Source organism: Prunus mume, linkage group LG2 (assembly GCF_029339155.1).
Source record: "Prunus mume cultivar Tortuosa linkage group LG2, ASM2933915v1, whole genome shotgun sequence".
Taxonomy (NCBI): domain Eukaryota; kingdom Viridiplantae; phylum Streptophyta; class Magnoliopsida; order Rosales; family Rosaceae; genus Prunus; species Prunus mume.
In genome coordinates, this window is record NC_142699.1 from 30,996,234 (window position 1) to 31,015,667 (window position 19,434).

The 19,434-nt window shown below is 35.2% G+C and overlaps 2 protein-coding genes across 6 annotated transcripts; one reads left to right on the top strand and one right to left on the bottom strand.

Annotated features, from left to right (window-relative positions):
- Positions 1–386: 386 nt before the first annotated feature.
- On the bottom strand, positions 387–6,115 carry LOC103323659 (uncharacterized). Its single transcript, XM_008225664.3, has 6 exons — positions 5,900–6,115; positions 5,386–5,629; positions 4,630–4,733; positions 3,886–4,062; positions 1,107–2,956; positions 387–750 (listed from the first exon to the last, which is right to left on the bottom strand). The coding sequence occupies exons 2-6, from the start codon at positions 5,586–5,588 to the stop codon at positions 598–600; spliced, it is 2,487 nt and encodes an 828-aa protein (XP_008223886.2). The 5' UTR covers positions 5,589–5,629; positions 5,900–6,115; the 3' UTR covers positions 387–597.
- Positions 6,116–11,454: 5,339 nt separating this feature from the next.
- On the top strand, positions 11,455–17,474 carry ELO1 (Paxneb protein-like protein). 5 transcript variants are annotated; one of them, XM_089045737.1, is made up of 10 exons: positions 11,470–11,587; positions 13,577–14,144; positions 14,734–14,961; positions 15,106–15,332; positions 15,432–15,504; positions 15,604–15,760; positions 16,298–16,376; positions 16,615–16,774; positions 16,886–16,977; positions 17,078–17,474. In XM_089045737.1, exons 3-10 carry the CDS (start codon positions 14,829–14,831, stop codon positions 17,243–17,245), a joined length of 1,089 nt encoding a protein of 362 aa, XP_088901863.1. In that variant the 5' UTR covers positions 11,470–11,587; positions 13,577–14,144; positions 14,734–14,828; the 3' UTR covers positions 17,246–17,474. The 5 variants fall into 5 exon arrangements, with proteins under 5 accessions (XP_008223887.2, XP_088901863.1, XP_008223888.2 ...); XM_008225666.3 differs by having other exon boundaries at positions 13,577–14,121; XM_008225665.2 differs by lacking the exon at positions 13,577–14,144 and having other exon boundaries at positions 11,455–11,587.
- Positions 17,475–19,434: the final 1,960 nt, after the last annotated feature.

Consider the following 19,434-nt stretch of genomic DNA (forward strand, 5'->3'; position numbering starts at 1 on the left):
CATTTTGCATCCCAAAATAGGCTTTTCATACTAGCGAAATCAGAAAAAATCGATCTGCTACGAAATTAAATGAGGGAAAACAAAAATACAGAGAAGCTGCAAATAGATGTTCTTATTGATTAAATGTGAGAATGCCACCACTATTATTCCACAACCATGCTCAAAAGCTCTTGTTACCAACTTCTCCACAGTTCAACTCGCAATTTCTTGCATAAATTTTTCCCGGATTCAGCATTTCCTCTAGGTTTTCTGAGGATGGAGTAAAGAGACACGTTTGCTTCTTTTCGTTATCCTTTTTCTTTGGCTTTGCCACAAAATTCCTTTAATTTTGTGAAATATAATCACTCCACTAACCCATATGTCTGTGTGATGAGAAGCCATGTGTGTAGCCAAAATTCACTGAAATTACACTTCTTATAATACATTTAAATTCATAAGATTATTACAGAAACTCATATTTACACATCTGTCTCTCCCACTGCCGAAACTCAGGTTACCAAATGAGAAAAAATGTGGATAAAACTAGATTTATTTTGGCACTAAATGAATAGATTAATTACAAAATGTATATACAGGTATCTATAAATAATGCACACCTCACATTTCTGACAAAAGATTGCTGATCTTCCGAAGCTCCTTCAAAGCTGTCACGGCTGTAACTTGTCCTTTGCCAACTAAAGTGTTTTTTGAAAAATTCTCCAATGGCCCAACCTGAACACCCCGATCTTGCTGGAAAACAGACTCGATTACCTGCCAGATATGGTTAGTTAAAGAGTCAGAACAATGTTGACATAAAATCTGACATGCTTAAGAAGTGTTGTTGGGAGCAAATTTTTTTGCCCCCTAAAACTGCACACCGAACCAACTTAAAAGAAACACCATGCTTACGAGGAATTTTGTACCCAGTTATAGCTATCAATTCATGGTTATTGCCCCTAGCCAATACCGCACTACTCGTTGGATTTCTTCCTCTTTAACAATCATTACACATTTCCTAGAACATATAATTTTATAGTGCTCTGCATCCTATAAGAAGCATTAACTTTGACGATAAAAAACAAATTGTAGTTTATACTCTTGTGAGAAAGCAAAACAAGAAACGTTACCTGAATATGTTCAAGCATAGAGTGCCCAAGATTTCTTAGAGTACCCATCACATTCTGGTCAACAGCTTCTCCTTTGGAGCTAACTAAATAATTGCAGGACCCCTCAGCCACGGAAGAGCTTGTTGTGTCCTGATTACCTTCACAACTGGAAGATTTTGTAGCCTCAAGGGCGTTGTGTCCTTTCTCAGATGTCCCTTCACCAGGTGCATTCCATCCAAACTTCCAAAACCTCGGGAATTTACCAGAAAGAAGCTTTCGTTCCTTTCCTGTCACTGAATTTCCCGTTGAATGATTGTTGCATTCAGATGTTTGAGAGACACCTTTGGAAGGATCAGAAACCAGAAGAGGTGGGTCTTCCGATACATCCCGTGAATTATCATAATTTTCATCAACTGACAAATTTGATCCAACACTACTTTTCTCTGATTCTGGTTCATGATCATTAGCCCCACTACGAGGACTTGTTAGGTCTGAGAAAACAGATGAATTTTCTTCACTAGCTGGATTTTCATTCAAACATCTGTTCTCAGTGGCAGAAGTAGGTTCCTTACTGAAACCATCTTCTTTGTTGACCTCAACTTCTGAAGAGAGTTCGTCTTCGTGAGAACCCAATTTCTCACCATCTTCCTCTGAGCTAAGTTCTCGAGAAAGGTCTTGCAGCAACCTTCGTCGAACAGAAAACCTGGGGTTCTTTTTGCCATTCTCAGGTTTTGATGGAGATGGGTCGGATTCTGTTCTAGATAGGCTCAATTTTACTTTTTCTGTCCATCGCTTTTTCTGGCTTGGAACCTGTTTTTCCAAACCATCTTGCCTAAGTTCTTCCTCCCTGTGCAGAACTCTCCATTTCTCTTCCCAGTAGCTCTCAGGTACCAGATTTAGTGGTGTTTTTGGAGAAAAAGAATCAACTGAGAGGCTATGACCTCTCACAGCCATTGATTTACTATGTTCATAGGGCCCAATGTATGAAAATAATAAGGATGAACTATTGTTCTTCAAAGCAAGATCCTGCAAAGACTTCGCCTTTTGTATCAGCTTCTTCAAATCTATTTTCTCAGGAAAATTTAATAATCTCTGAAGACATAACGTAGCATTCTCGGAGGCAAGAAGGGAAGATCTCAAATAGAGTAACATTGAAACTGCCATGGCTGATATAAATGCTCCTCGAGGTGTACTAAGTATGCCAAAGCTGGATGCTGCGTCATCTTCGGAACCTTTGTCTAATTTACTATTATCAGATGCAAATATTTCATCCCAAATTATCAATAGATCTGCAAGTGAAAACTCACGTCCAAATAAAACCCGTAACCAGCGGAGAGCAAAATACTGGGGTTCAACACCAAGCTCAACAAGGTGGCTGTGTAGAGATGAATCAACAAGAGAAAGCAAATAATACAACGAAGCAGATGCTTCAATGACAGGAGGTAAGCCAGTATGGGATCCAACAGCAGGGGAGGGAGAGAAGAACTCTGCCATAGAAACTGAACCATGGGCCCCACTCATTAGAGCATCAAACATACAGTACGCATCATGTTCCATAAATTTCTCGGACAAGATAATACCCAATTCACCTTCAGCACCATAAGCATCACTAAGCATAACAATGGTCTGTATCTCAGGATCAAGCTCATCAAGACTCTTAAGTTTAAATGCATTTCCATATGAGCCATTCTCATTTTCCATGGAATCAGGAGAGTTTTTGAACTCAAAATTATAAGTGAGATCATTTTCATGAAATGATAGACCATCAAATTTATCAGTGAAGTGATCTTCATATAGATTTCGCACTTGAGATAGATGCTCCACATCAAAATGAAGAACATATAATAGAGGAGCCAAGAGTTCATGCATTCCTACAATGAAAAACAAAGAGAAAAAACAATTAAACTTCTAGAACGAAAAAAGCTGCTTCCTTGGATCATGTGTGTGAATGTACCTTCCTAGAAAACATTCAATAACTAAGGGATCATTTGTTTTTTCGTTTTTTGTTTCTTTTTTATTAAGGAAAGAGGGGGTGACAGAGATGAGAGAGAGAGAGAGAGAGAAGAGAAATAATTCATTGAATTGTTTTTTAAATAAAATATAAAAACTGAAAGCAATGGTTTTAAATTTTCTTTTAATGCAATCTATTCTGCATCTTCATTTCTTCACTTCTCTTCTTTCACTTTCTCACCTCCATCTCCCTTACTTCTCTTCAATTAAACCAAAAAAAAAAAAAAAAAATTTACCAAGCAGGCACTAAGATTAGCAACTTGTTGATCACATTGGGCAAGAAAGTTAAATATCCCAGCACGTCAGGGTCAAAGAAATTGAAGAATAATATCAAATATGGTTTACTTGCTGCCACAGAAGTCAAAACTCAAGAGAAGAAATGACTGGCTAACTACCTGATAATCAAGAATCTTTCCTTATAAATCATTCTGAAAATTTTAAAATGAATAAACCTCTGTATTAGTCATTTTGGGGAGACCAGTAGTGTTTGATTTTTGTAATCAGAATATGGTCCAATAATAACTAAATTATGCATTACAACATGAGATTGCAGGATCCATGTAATTCAAGTCTGTATACCAAGAAAGCAGGTTGTACCCTGATGTAAGCAACGTAGGGCAGGACCTTGTGTAGTGCTTACTACTACGAGCACACACTCACACGCACAAGCACACAGCGAGACAGTGTGTTCTAAACGCCAGCTTAGTCACTTAGAGAAGAAAGACAATTTAAATCTCTTCTCCAAAAAGTACATTGGAAAAAGAAAATTGATGTGAGTACTGTCATGTACCTTGTCTGTAACCACACTCTGGATGTCTAAGACACCACAATAACAAAATTCTTCTCAACATTCCTTGGCATCCTGGTGTTTGGAAGTAGCTCCCATGTTCTGGGTATAAACGTGATAAGTCCTGGTCAACCATTTTCTCCAGCTCAGCATTTCGAAAGAAACGACCCCATGTGCTATCTGCATGTAAGATGTACGGCATAGATTAGTAACCGCATCACTCAATGAGTAGGTAACCTCACTTAGGCACATATTGCAACAGTAAAATCTCCATTTAATTTTCCATTCTTATATTTAAAGGTCAACTTGAATTTATTACCAATGAGGAACTATCGTGCCACCCACAGATTTGATTGGGTGTTATAACAATACAGTCTGAGACTGTTATTCATTAGTAGTTTTAGATTGTAGCATACAGGAAATCCCTAAACACATTTGACACATCTACAAGGGAAAGCTTTTTTCCTTTAGAAAGTACAGTTTACTTTCATTGAAAAATATGCAATAATGAGGCAAACCATGGTGCAAGCCTCCAAATTTGATCACTTCAACAAAGCAGCTACATAATGAAAGCTAATAATGAATAAGTGAAAAAACACAGAAGACAAAAAAACATAGGAAAGCCAAGCTCAAGAAAATTTTAGGATTGAGCGTGCATTAGCAAAATAGCTGGTTAACATGCTCGCCCATGTTCTTCTGGAGCTTCTACAGTTCACATATGCACTTTGGAGGATCCATAGATTTTACCTGGGTTTTGTGACAGCGGATTGTCTATGGAAAGATCAGGGGAACTACTCCCATCCTTTTTGGGATGTGGATCAACCAGAAGGCGCCTTCTCAGTCCAGCATATCTAATAATGTAGACAAGGTAAACTCAGCACAAGATTACACAAACTTAAAAATTACCACCAAATCATTGCAGTCTAATATGATAATGAAAAAAAAATTTAGACTTGTTTAAATTCAGCGCTCTTAACTTCATAATTCAGAGTCAAATCAATCGACACAACTAATCAACTGCATGTACCCAATACAAGCACAAAATTCAAGAAGCCACTTCTTGATTCATAAAGATATAAGAAACATAATTTCAAGTCGCTTGACACACCTCTTGCTTTATCAAGATATAAGTAACACGCCTGTTTCCACAACAATTTACAGCTGATAAGCAACAAAATGTAGAAAATCCATTGACCATTAACTAAACCACGGAAACCGTATCTTATAAACCCTCGTATGAGTTCAAAAATGAAAACAAAAACAAAAACAAAGAACAAAAAATATATAAATTCAAAAAGGGAAATCGTCAAGGAAATAGAATTATCTAGCAAAACCCATGCATAAAATTATCAACTCAGAGCAAAAGCGTAAAACAAAAACCAAATAGATCACCAAATTGAGACTTTACTGTTCAAAACAAAAAAGAACGAAACACAAGAATCCTAATGCAACCTTCTACGCATAAAAAGTTGAAGAAATCATAAAGAGACATGTTAGAGGTACCTCCTTCTAGAATCAGCTGTGACCCGACGAAGATCATCAATGGAAGAAGAAGAAGAAGAGGGCAAAATCCCAAGATTTATGCGCCATTGCACACTTCTAAGGTCTTTGAAACGACGATTCTCAGCTTCAGATCTCTCAGGAACATAGGGGGAGCTCGCAGACGACGATTCGGGCAATGTCGACTCAATTGGAGCTGGCGCCATGGCTTTCTCGCAATTCTCCAAAGACCCAATTGTCAATTATGCTGAAAGGGAAGAAAAAAAGGTAAGATGGTGCAAAAAAGGTACAAACTTTGGCACGGTTTCTGCAAAAATTGTGAGCAGAAACAGAGGTTAAGAGCATGAACCCAATTAGGATTTTGTCTCAGCCAAGAGAAATATGAGAGCATGAAATTTGGTAAAGGAAAGAAAGGAGAAATTGGAAAATTGGATAACATAAAGCAAAGAGAAGAGAAGGGAAGAAGAGAGAAGGTGTGGTGGAAAAAATGGCAGAAGTTGTGGAGGAGAGGACTCACGTTTGAGTTTGGGAGATGAGGAGGAGGAGGATCAGACTCTTCAAAGGAAAAAGAAACAATTTTTTAGCATTATTTTTATTTTTTTCACATTCATTCCTTCGATTCACCAACCTGCTTTGGAGAGAGAGAATAACAAGTTTGTTTGTTCAGAGAGAGAAGAAAAGGCAAAAGAAAATGGTGATAGAGAAAGAGAGAAGTGCTGGTTTGACCTCTTTCAATGTTAGGAAGGTGCCGTGGGTTGTCATCTACTTCTCTTCTTCTATTATTGAAAACAAACAACGGACAACAAAATTATTTTTTATTTTTTACAAAAAGTGAAATTCCAACTTGAAATTTTTAGTTTTTTTCTGTCAAATTCCAACTTGAAATTCCTTCTAGCAAAGTTGGAAAAAATTTTAGACCTTAATTTTTCTCTCATTTTCACAATCGACTCTTTAATTTTTTATTCTATATTTGGTATTTACAATTTTTTATTTCTTTATATTTATTTCTATTATTTTTGGTAAATACACTCAATAGTACTTCACTATTTCTTATTATATCTCTTACATAGTATTTGGTTATTCTGTTACAATCATTTGTTGTTGAATGATTGAAATGGGAAAAATTCAGTGTTGGTAACTTGGTACAAACTAGACAATTCCATTCTTCTTCTTTTTTTTCCAATCTTGTTTCATTCAATATAATTTTGAAAAAAATAGAAATTTTATTAGATAAGTTCCAATAATACAACTAAGACTTCTCTTATATAAAATTAAAACTAAAACTTCTACGATACGTAAAATGCACCAATCTAAAAAAGGCAACAATATCAATTAACTCAAAAAGACAAAATTGAAGCGAATAAATGCCGCAGGCACACACTAAAACTAGGCATTATTCCAAGTTAAGCCCACAAAACACAAAATACACATAAACTCAAATGAGCACCACCGTCATCACATGAAGCAAGCAATGACGCGGTCAAGCCTTACCACATCTAGTGTTGAAAAAAATGTATGAAACATATTTGGATAAAACTTAATCTTATAACAATTCAACTACACATAATAGAGCAGAGTTCCCAACAAGGATGAGTACATAAGAGGGATAATGACTACATGTAGATGTATGTCGTGGTAAATACTTTGCAATTTCCATGAAAAATGATGGGATCGGATCAAACAAGTAGTGCAGGTCCTCGTCTCTCATAAAATAAAATATTTATGATTAAAAAAAAGTAGGTCCTCATCACCTTCAAAAAAATCATAAAACTTAGCGACAAAAGAAAAATAATATAAAAAAACTTGTAACAAGTTGAAGGAACTATTAAAGAAACGCGTGTATGTTCCCCATTATTTTGGAAGACGCTAGAACCGGCTTCGGAGGATTTGTTAGAAAGTTAGGTGCTGTAATTTATTAGATTACACTGATACATGTAAGAAAATAAACCCCATCTACCCAAAAAAATCAACAAATCAAAAGCCAGAAACCTAAAAAAAATATGTCAGAGAGGAGGGTGGTCGATGATTTGTGACTGGCTGCAGGCGTATAGGTGGAGAGAAACTCTCATGTAACAAGGAAAGTATTTTTTTTCTTGATCAATAACACAATGATATGTATGATAACTTTTTCACGTGTCATTATGTTATTTATTGATAATGACAAAACAATACTATCCACACTACATATAAGGTTTTTTTGGCCTGGGTGGGGAGGCACAATGGCTATACTCACCAACAAAAGAAAAGCACGATCTCCCTTTTGTTGTCAGACAAATAAACAAGTAGAGGAGGAGGGTTTTATTTTGTCCCCCACCTTTCACGTGGGCTTAAATAAGAACTTCTAAGGAGGTGCGTTTGGTGGGGCTCATATTAGTAATCCCCACTTAAAATAAAAAGGAGGTAAAAGAAACCTACTAATCAATCGTTTGACTTTGACTAATGAATAGACTTACTTGTACGGTTTAATGTATGAGTTTGTAAATTCTTACGAGATTGGATACCAATTTAAAATAACCCAAAAAACTTTAAAAATTTCATATAATTAACGGGGTCGGTGTCCTGAAAGTATGTGCGAAACTTAAAATAGAATCATAACATAATCTAACATAAAAAATACCAAAAAACAAAAACACCGTTAATTTATGCCATAAAACAATAAACAATGAGCACTACTATTTTTCATGAAGATATGCTTAGTTTAAATGATGATGTGTAACTGATTGCGGGTTCAATGTTCCTTGAGTCGGTGGCACCACCACTCCAAGCCCGGCCTTGACGTAACAAAATTTTACCCCTGGTAAGAAAAAGAAGGGTGTTAATGAAAAAAAAAAAGCTGGCACCATCGAAATCGAAAGCGAAAACAAACAAAAGAGCGGAAATAAGAATAACGTTGGGGAATAAAATTAGGATACGCAAACATGTACGGGCAGGATTGAAAATTCAACTAATAAATATTCTGGGCATATCCAGAACTGACGTGGCGTGGATGAGCAATCATAATATTTATATCTGAAAGTAACATGTTTTTCTTTTTCTTTTTCTTTTTCTTTACATGAATAAGGCACGTTTTTTTATATTAATCCCCACTAACCTATAATTTAAGGGCCCACACAAGTTAGACTTGGTCAAAGTAAAATACATATAAAAGACTGATAGCTCAGCCTCAACCGCAGCCTTTCGATATATTTATTTATTTTCTTTATTTTATATTTTTTGGTAGGAGCCTCTTGTTTTCTTTTTATTTATTTATTTATTTATTTTATAATACCCCATTGCAAATTGCAACTGCAGTTGTCCAATATGATGAATTCATGACTCAAAATAGGTTTCCATTGGACTATAGGTTTTCAAAGACATGCTTTGTTTCTTGGCTTACCCCACTATAATTTGTCTTCATATGAATCGTTCATTGTTTAAGTTCCACTTCAGATTATCTATAAAAAAAAAAAACGTTATCATCGATTAACGGACCTCAGATACAAAAATAATTATTTTTAACCACTTAAACTACAAGTCTATTTATAAAAAAAACCAATGATTATAGATCTTAAAATCTCGCACACATGAGTAGATTTTATCCTTTCTCTCTCTTGTTCTTTTTACTTGGGATAATATTGTATATTGCAATTTTATTTTGGGATGCGACCTGTCCGTAGGAGCACAAAGAATAAAGTGCGACTAGACAAGCATAACATAGTTTGGCTTTCTAATATTTTACCTCCATTTTGGCTTTTCTAGTTTTGGAACCCTCTTATCTAACCCCTACTAACGTCATGATTATTCCTAAATCATTATGTTAATTTCCTTTTTGTATCTTGTTCATGTCTTTAGTTTGTTTAATCTATTTGCCAACTTCTTATCACCTTTTACGATTTCAAGATACATCGCAGGTTTGACATAATATAGTGTTTAATATTTCGGGTGAAGTTAAAGAAATTTACAAAATGTTAAATAACTTAAGTCGTCAAATCCAAATTTAACATTTTAATTTAAAATATCTCTTGAAAATACTCTTACAAATACAATTTTATTTACAAAATAAATGTTTTACCACCATAATTTAGAAGCCTCATGATATACAAAATAATAATTAAGAAGAAAATAAAAGATTGCAATAATAATCTATATACTAAGATCCAACTAATACATCATGTTATTTGGTCCACCAACAATGTCAAAAGGAACTGCAAAAACTAGTTGTTGGGATGTCTATTCTCATGTTGTTTTAAGTGCTTTCTCAAACTAATGTTTTTGGTGAGGGCGGTGCCGCCAAAAATTTCAATAACATTTCCTTTCCATGGGTTGAGACCAAGCATCTTCTTCTTCAGCTTGTTCATGATCTCTTTATATTTATTTCTATTATTTTTGGTAAATACACTCAATAGTACTTCACTATTTCTTATTATATCTCTTACATAGTATTTGGTTATTCTTAGGACTCATGTCGGTTTACTTTCATCCCTTTTTGGTTACATAATTTCAAATTTAGTCTTTGCAGATGATTGCTTAATTTTTACTAAAGCCACGCCTGTGGCTACTAGAAATGTTTTGATAATTCTTGAAGCTTTCTCTAAGGCCTCTGGCCAATATATTAATTTCCATAAGTCCATCATTTATTTCTCACCCACAAATGTCAAAAACAATATAGTGCAAATCCAACACAGAACCACTATTGGTAGATACTTAGGTATCTACAATATTATTTTCTGGAAAGATCCCCAAAATGTAAAGGAGTTAATTGATAGAATTCGTTCAAAGTTTGCAGGGTGGAAAGCTAATACCCTCTCTAGGGCAGGAAGACTGACCCCAATTAAGTCTAATATGTCTGGTATGCCTAATCATGTGATGTCCTATTTTAGATGCCCCCCTCAGGTGGTTCAAGAAATGAACAAATGTAAAAGGACCTTTTTGGGGGTAGTGATAAGAACCCTCCTATCTCTTGGAAGGATGTGTGCCTTCCCAAAGACCTTGTTTGGGGCCATGCTAAGGAAAATAAGTTTGTCAAATCATAACTTGAGAGGTAGAGTATATCCTAATCTTAAAATTGCAAGTGGGTCAACAACATAATTAAATGTGCTTCACAATTAGCATATATTTAATTGAGCATGTTAGAGAACAACTAAACTGAAGCATGTGGACATTGTCAAGAGCTGCACGAGGTCCACTTTATGAGTGGAGATGGTAGGCTTTTTCTTTGAGGGATGATTGGAACTTATGATATCTTTAATCTATATATATAAAACAAAAGGCAGAGTAGTAAAATATTTAAGATACCAAAAAATGTCATTTGTTAATGCAAACATTAAGAATTGAAATTATTAATTAAATGAGAATAATATGATAAATTCACATTTTTTTATATTAAAAAAATTAAAATTAAAAGAAAAATCAGTTAATGGATCATATTTTTATGAAACACAACTACCCGTTATCTTTTTTAAATTCTATAAATTATTTTTTTTTTTAAAACCTCTCGCAGGCACCGAAGTGTGCGCGGAGAGGCTAGTATAGATAAGAGTAGTACGACTAGATTAACAATTAGTTGGCAATAAATTTTTGATCAATTGTATGAAGGAAGATTTGAACTTGAGATATATTCTTATATTTAGCTTCTATATAAATTACATCATTTGTATTACAACCAATTTTGAAAGGCTAAACTAAAAGATTTATAAAAAAAAAATTAACAACCAAATATCCTTATAATTTAAATAATATCAATGTCATTAATAAGTCATAGAAAAAAATAACATACAATTGTTGTTGACGAGATTTCATGATATGAGAAAGTCTTGTTGCTAAAAGCCCTGGAGTTTAAAGCCTTGTATCCTTTTTTATGCAGGCCGTAGATGGAATGTTGTTAAAGCCCGCGAATGGGAGTCCACATTTCCTCTTTTTGTTTTTTTAAGCCCTGGTCCAAACAAAACAGCGTACTTTTTGGAAAAATAAAATAAAAAGAGAAGCTCCCTCATTTTCTACACCGGATGGGTACCAAAAACCCAATGGGTACTAAAAGCCCAATACATTCTATTTGACCAAATTACCCTTAAATAGAAGAACAATCAAAATTAAAATTCCATCTAAATCCTCTCCTCCCAGTCCTATGCCCGTTCTGGACTTCAGTGTGATTAGCGGGAAAAAAAAAACATCCCTTTGCCTAAATCCATTAGGCGCTTTCCCAGCTTAAGAAACAAAACGTTTCAAGGTAAGTTTTGTTCATTGGCTTCTTCTTCTTCTTCCTTTCTTTGTTCTTTGATTTCTTCTATTTGCTTTACCAAGATTTCCTTCTGTTTGTATTTCCTGATTTTGTTGTCGATAGATTCTATTCTATCATTATGCTGTAATTTCAGGTATCCAAATGCTTCCATTTTATGTGCCATAGTGAGTGTTGCCCTTTAAATTTCCTCAGACGCTCGATTGGTTTCAGTGTTTAATTCCAACTTGTTTTCTCTGATTTTGGTTCAATTTGTGGTGGATTTGGGGTTCAATTTTGACTGGGTTAGGGTTTCTCTAAAGAGAGTAGTTAGCTGATTAGATTAGTTTGTAATTAGTTACTCTTGTAAGTAATTAGTTAGAGCTGTTGTAACAGCTGTAGATTAGTTAGGTGTTAATACTCTTCTGTACTCTTTTCTCAATTAATGAATAAGAATCACAATTTCCTTTATTCTCTCTCAGATAAAGGGTTAGGGTATCCATGTGTGTTCAGATTTATTCCGTTGGGTACTTGTTCATTTTGGTACTTCTGAAATATTTTTTCTGGATTTTTCTCGGAAAGAGGACTTTGTTCTTGGTCTATGAATTGTGTATATGTTTATTACTCTACTGTCTAATATACTGCATTAGCATGTTACTGATACTGAGCTTTTGTACCTTGTCGATTTCTTTGAGTTCATTCGTTCTGTATTTCTTCGAAGTATTATTTACTATTTTCTTTTTGCCAAAAAAGTATTATTTTCTATTGGATTAAAGCCTCTGGAATGCATGATTGTCAATTGTGCAGCAACAGCGCCAGGTGAGTTCAATTTATGGCAGATATGGAAAATCAGGGCTGTTGGGTTTTTCTCCATTTGAATGAAAAACTTTGCTTTCATGTGTTTGAAATGGGTCTCCCTGTTTGATTAACTTTTGGGTTTAATAGAATTTGTTTCTGAGGTTTGTCAAACCAATGGAAAAAGCCATGTATTATTGCAAAAGACAAGAAATTTAGCGTCACTAGTGTTATCTGATTTTAACCAAGGTCAATTTAGCTTTGTGAGCCCACAGTGCAAAACACTATTCATCTTTGTTTTCCGACGGGTCTTCCGATGCTCTTCAGTTTGTTGGGTAGCAAAATCCTGCTAAAGTTGTATGCTTGATTATGCTTTAGTTGAGATCTGATTTGTTGGTTTAGCAGCAAGTTGAAATTGTTGTGCTTTCTATTTTCGAAACAAGAAAAGCAGAATATATAGCAGATGAGTTATTATGTAAACAACTTCTTTTTAAAGCAACTCTGTGAAGCATTGTGTGGCTTCTTGAGTAACCACACCAATTTGTTACAACCAGACATGATTTGCTCTTCAGAGATGGAATAATCAAAACTCTCTAGTTTGTGCTTGTTAGTGTTGCCTTTCACTCTCTTAGTCTGTTATCATATACATGATAAGACCTCATTTTCATTTTCTTTTAAGTTTTGATCTTGGTTTTCATGTATGTTTCTCCAAAGTCACCTTTATTACTGTTCCATCTTATCTTGGAGGAGATTTTCGCCTTAGCTAAAAGTGATTTGGGAGAGAGGTGATGGAGTGTGGAGGAGCTTTCCGGGTTAAGCTAGATCATGCCGCACTGACATCTAAGCTGGTCTTGCTCCGGGTCAGCTTAGATGCTATTGCTTGAAGTTTCCCATATCTGTCTAACAATGTGCAAATCTGAATGCAATGTCTGAATTTTGAAGCTTTGCTCAACATATTTAATGACTTTTGTTAAACTGTTGAATGGTTTATGCTCTCTAGTCTCTTGAATTATTTCTAGCTTGCAGCAAATTGTTTTGCTATATACTTCAACATGGTGCAGTTCATTGTGGCAGCTGTTTTGTTTTATTTGTATTATAAGTGGATGGGAAAGTCATATTTGTTTACTTTGTAGTGTTTCTGTTTATATTTGATGGCTGTGACACATGACATTTCCATCAATTAATTTGTTTGAAATGTTTTGTTAGGGATGTGATTGAGTTGCTAGCAAATGATAAGACAAAATTTCACTTGAAAAGAAGAAGGCTTTTATCATGAGGTTCATGAAAAAAGATTAGAAAACTAATTTCAAGCCAGGTTCAGTTCCAATTATGTATTATTAATTATACCTTTTAGGGTTCCGATACGATACGGCACCGATACTGCCCCAATACGTATCTGATACGCTACGTGGCATATCATAGACTTTTCTGGGCTGTTGACTTTACGATACGGCTCTGATACTCCATCGATATGGTCACGATATGCCCGCAATACGGTGGTGATACGTCAAGGGGTAAAAGTGAAAATATTTTGAAAATTTGGGGGTGATTTTGAAAATTATTGAATATTTGGGGTTAAAATGTAAACTTAAAAATTAGAATTTTAAAGACCCTGCCTCTGTCGAGAGGCTAGTTCTTTTGGGTGATTTAGACGGCAACCAAAAAAGAAAAAGAAGAAGGAAGAAGGAAGAGAACCCATCAGCAATCGCCGTCCACCCATTGCCGTCGCCATCTCAGATTCATTTTGTTGGGTGGGTTTCTTACGCAGCTCAAGGTTTTCTTCTTATTCTTTTAATAAGCTGCTGTGTTGTCAATTAGATAATAGGCATATGGGTAATATTGGGGTGGGGATGGCTGTATATTCTTTAATAAGCTGTTGTGTGGTTAATTTGTGAAGCTGGAAGTGTCGAAATGGACTTATATAATTTTGTGGATGAAAATCAATTTTTCTATATATATATATATATATATATATATTATTTTAATTGCCTTATCGTGCCGTACCCGTATCCTAGTTTTTGGAGATTTTCCATATCGGCGTATCGTATCGTATCGTATTGTATCGTCGTACCCGTATCCGTATCGGTGCAACATAGCTTCAAAGTCCCACATCCAAAAACACACTTAGTTAAACACTTTGAGTGGAATCAAATCATAATGCCTGAGTGAGGTTAATGCTCTGAGTTGTTAAAGGTAAAAGATGCAGTGTCGTTGTTGAAAATGGTCTGTATGTAGTTGTAACTTTTGTCTTTAGATTTAACGTGGTATTCTTTGTTCCTTTAGCTGGTAATTATGTCACTGGATGATGGTTATTATCCATTTGATAAGGTTTTTGAATTTTGTTTTATTCTTGCAAATCTCAGCTGCAGGCATCTATTATTCAGGACAGAGCTGCAATCTTCATTCCCCTCTTATCTGGATGCTCTGATTGAGAGTGGTAGAGAGTGATTCTGCAGCCATGTCTGCAACCAAGACTCGGACAAGTAGCTTCTCCCGCAACTTTGCATCTGCAAACTCATCTCAAATCCCCGGACTCAAGCATGGCCCTAATGGCACAGTGTTTATTTCATCTGGGATACCAGACCTTGATAGTAAGCTTCTATCACAAATAGTTTTGTGGAATTAGTTAAACTGATCTGGAGAGATTAAATTGGAAATATTTTATCATTTTGTTTTTGTATGATTGCTTAATCTTTATTGTATAGAAGTTTTATTCAGTTTTCTTTTCTTTGTAGAGATTTTAGGTGGTGGGTTTTCTCTAGGAAGCCTAGTCATGGTGATGGAAGATGCGGAAGCACCTCATCATATGCTTTTGCTTAGGAATTTTATGTCTCAAGGACTCGTTCACAATCAACCCCTTCTCTATGCAAGCCCATCTAAGAACCCAAGACAATTTCTTGGTACTTTGCCTAGTCCAGCGGTACCCAAAGATGATAAGTCTAGTCATCGAGATCCTGACCAGGTTGTTCTCTTCTTCAATCCTTTTCTCTATGTATTTGTTCATAATCTGGTCTTTTGGGTGAACATTAAGAAATTAATTCTTTGTTTTCTAAAATTTCAGGAGAAAGGATTGAGGATAGCTTGGCAATATAAGAAGTATTTTGGTGAAAATCAGCACAGTTCTGATAGTCAAGGTGGCAAGTCTGTCCTTATTTTATTTATATGAAATATGTCTTGTTGGCTCATAGCTGGTTTAGATTTCAAGAGCAGTTTGTTATGTTGTCGCTGTCCAGGTGGAAAACATGAGTTCTGCAATGAATTTGACTTGCGGAAGCCCTTGGAGAGGCAATTTCTAAGTGGCAAGCATATAGATTGCATTAGCATTCAAGATTCTCCAAATCTTGTTACCCTTAATGACCGATGTGCCACATTTTTATCTCAATTTCCAAGGTATAGTACTATTGATATATGCTTTCATGCCTTTACTTCAATCATGTCTGGCTAGTGAATATATATGTATATCGATTGGTTTTTCACAATGTCAAAGTAGCATGTTTTTTTTGCTTGGAGTGTTTGAGAGGGGAGAGGATAAATGATATGTGGTTGCGTCCAATACAAATTTCAAAAAATTGAAATGGCTTTGGTAGTCATTTGACTCTTTTTTGCAGCTAATGCAAGGAAATGAAATTATCACATTCCTTTTTATTTATCTAACAACTATGTTTATAGTTATAACCTCTCTGATCTTAAAAACTCATATGAGATTGCCGCCAGTTTTTTTGCTAGTCTCATTTAGTTTTAATGACTTCTTGTTGATTTCTTATAAAATTTAAATTTGAGTCATTAAGAGTTCTCATTAAAAACGCACTAATTGGCTTGTAATGAAACTATTGATAAGGCATTTTAGATGGTCATGGTCATATGTATATTTTTTTAATTTTTATATCTGATCATAACATTTTCTCATTCTTTTTGCTGAACATACAGAAGTGATAGAAGCATTTCTTCTGTTGGTCGTATTGCCATTCAATCATTCTGTGCTCCACAGTGTGAATTTTCCAACATGGTTAGTGGTGGTTGTTATTTGCTCCTAAACTCTTAATTACATTTAGCCTCGGGTTTACGGATGCCTCTTGTTTCCTCTGCTTAGCAGTTTTGTTGTTAGTGTTTCTGTACTGCCTTCCCCTTTTCCAAAACCTTTTGTCGGAACAAAATATGAGATATAGGATAACAACACATTTCCTGTTGTTTCAAACTCTCTGCAATTTGATTCTGAAGTTGAGCATAGTACTATCGCATTGCAGGAATGGGACATGCTTTCCTTTGTTAGATCTCTAAAAGGCATGGTTAGATCTTCAAATGCAGTTGCTGTTGTGACATTTCCACCTAATCTTCTTTCGCCATCCTCCTGTAAAAGATGGCAGCACATGGCGGACACCTTGCTGTCGGTCAAAGCAATTCCAGGTCAATATCAGCTTTCACATTTGCTTTTGCTCTGCCAAATATTTTGTCAACCATAATCTATACGAATCTTTCTTTACTTATTGATATTTTTAATCTGGATCATCCATTCAGACGAGGACAAGGAATTGGAAAAACTCCTTACTGGTTACCAGGACATGGTTGGCCTTCTGAATGTGCAGAAAGTAGCACGTCTTAATACACAGGTACGACCATTGTTCTCAGTTGATTTCTTTCCCTGCTGATCTGCTTCTTCATTATGTAATTCGGCTTGATTGTTATTTATAATTTCTAACGTGTCCGCAGGTTCCTGTGATTCTTGAGGCAACAACCTTGTCAATAAAGTTGAAAAAGCGGAGGTTTATGGTTTTAGAATGTCTAAACCAAGCCCCTATTGATGGCTCAAGCGGGAGTTCATATGGCACTACCGGTAGTTGTTCTGTGTCCTCTAAAAGTGGGACTCTTGATTTTTAGCTCCCAACTTCATATTCATTTTAGAAATGTCATTGATAAGAAATTCAGTTTGTTACAGTAAAATATAAGAATCAGCCATCAACCATTATTGCTAAAAACTCCTAAGAGCCAGGAGTTTCATGCAGGGCTGCTTTTGTGTATACTCAGCAATTTAGGCCTTTTTTTTTCTTCCTTTTTTCTTTTTTATTTTCTGATATCAAGATTGAATAAGTTTTGGGCTTCAGTCTTAATTTTTTTGGGGGGGAGGGGGGAGCTTTTATGGAATTTAGATTGAGGAGCTTATTTTGAGGGGCTCAATCCAACAATGAAACTATTTACAATGTTTAAGTCCATTGATTTCGTCACATCTATTGATGGTGGATTGATTGAACCCTTCAAATAAGCTTTCACTCTAAACTCTTCATTATAGATTGGGTGCCATGGAAATTTGGGCCACCACCCACTGGGTGCCAGTATGTGAAATGTTTATATTTCCTTCAAATTGGAAGCTACTAACCAATTACTCTTTTTTGGTTTCCTGGAACACAACTTGCAGGGGTAAATGCTCTCTTAATCACTTGCAACTAATTACTCCTTGCTGGGGTAAATGCTCTCTTAACCACTTGCTACGAACCCCTTGCAACTAATTACTCCTCTAAACGTGCATTTACATTACATGGATTAAGTTTCCTCAAAAAAAGAAAAAAAAAACATTACATGGATTAAGAAGAGTATGGATATAGAAAATTTTTAAAGTAGCTTAAGCTCAGTCCACTTGAACAAAATTTTACAAGTACAATTCTTAAGTCCATCTCAACTCCCTCCCAACAAAAGATTCTCAACAGAGTGTTGTACTAAGGGGTTATAATGAAAGGATCCTTAATAGTCATCCCGATCACGTGTAGTGTTATTATTGGACGACAAGGTTGTACCCTCAACAAATGCCTCTTACAACCAGTACTGTGATAGGGCTAAGGCAACCATGTAGAAGAATTTCAGCCTCCCATCATCTCTAAGCCCCTCAATGCTACAAGCTACAAGAATCACACCTCAATGCTATTTACCAAAAAGAAAAGGAACAAATTTCAGTGACCTGATCATTATCCCGATCCATCGAATCCAAAAAGTTATAAAAGAACCAAAAAGTTGAGACATTATTAGGGTGATTTTGGTGCTTTTTCATCAAAGCGCCAAAAAGTCCACAACCTTTTTCAGTTTTGTCACGTTGATCGACAATAACGGATTTAACCCTTGTCCCCTTGTGTAGCTGAAAAAAATAAAATAAAATGAGTGAGTCATTTTCCTGTTACACTCGCATTGTGGGATTTGGTGGGATGGGATGTAATAAAAAATCACAAACATCAATGAATGCCATCGCATTTGAATCCTTTTTAATAATTATAGTGCTTTGAAATTCTAATCTCCCATAATTCTACTTTCTTTTTCCTGGGTCTCTTTATCAGACAGCCGGCATCAACTTGGTAAATCTAAAGCGACGAGACGCGTTTTCTTTTTTTACTTTTTCTCTTGTTTCTTTTACTTCTTCTACTTTCACTTTCATGATTTTTTACTCTGTATTTTCATACAAGCATGGCATCCTGTCCTCCTCAATGGCAAATCTTATCTAAATTCATATCCATAACATGCTTTATCCGTACTGTTTTCAAGAGAAGTTAGTTTTGGTCGGTTGACAAGTAATAAAAGATAACTCTACCCTAGAAGAGACATTAGTTTTGGTCGGTTGACAAGTAATAAAAGATAACTCTACCCTAAACCAAAAAACCAGTTTTATCTATATATATAAAGCAAAAGACGGAGAACGGAAACATTCAAAATACCAAAAAATGCCTTCGGTTAATTCAAACATTAATAATTGATATTATTAATTAAATGAAGATAATATGGTAAATTCACTTTTTTCATATTAAAAAATTAAAATTAAAAACAAAATCATATAATAAGTAGCTACTCATGTTGTCTTTTCTTAATTCGAAAAAAAAGAAAAGAAAAAGAAAACCAATGGGCACATGCTTGAGCATGTGCCAAGGGGCTAGTTTAAGATAAATTTAAAAGTAATTAACTCTTGATTTAATGTTATTTCTCTTTTTAATGTTGAAATAAGTTCTAAGTTCAAATCTCCCTTCCCCCGTTAAAAGACAATATACTTATCTTCTAATGTGTGGAATTAATGCAAGGACTTAGACAATATA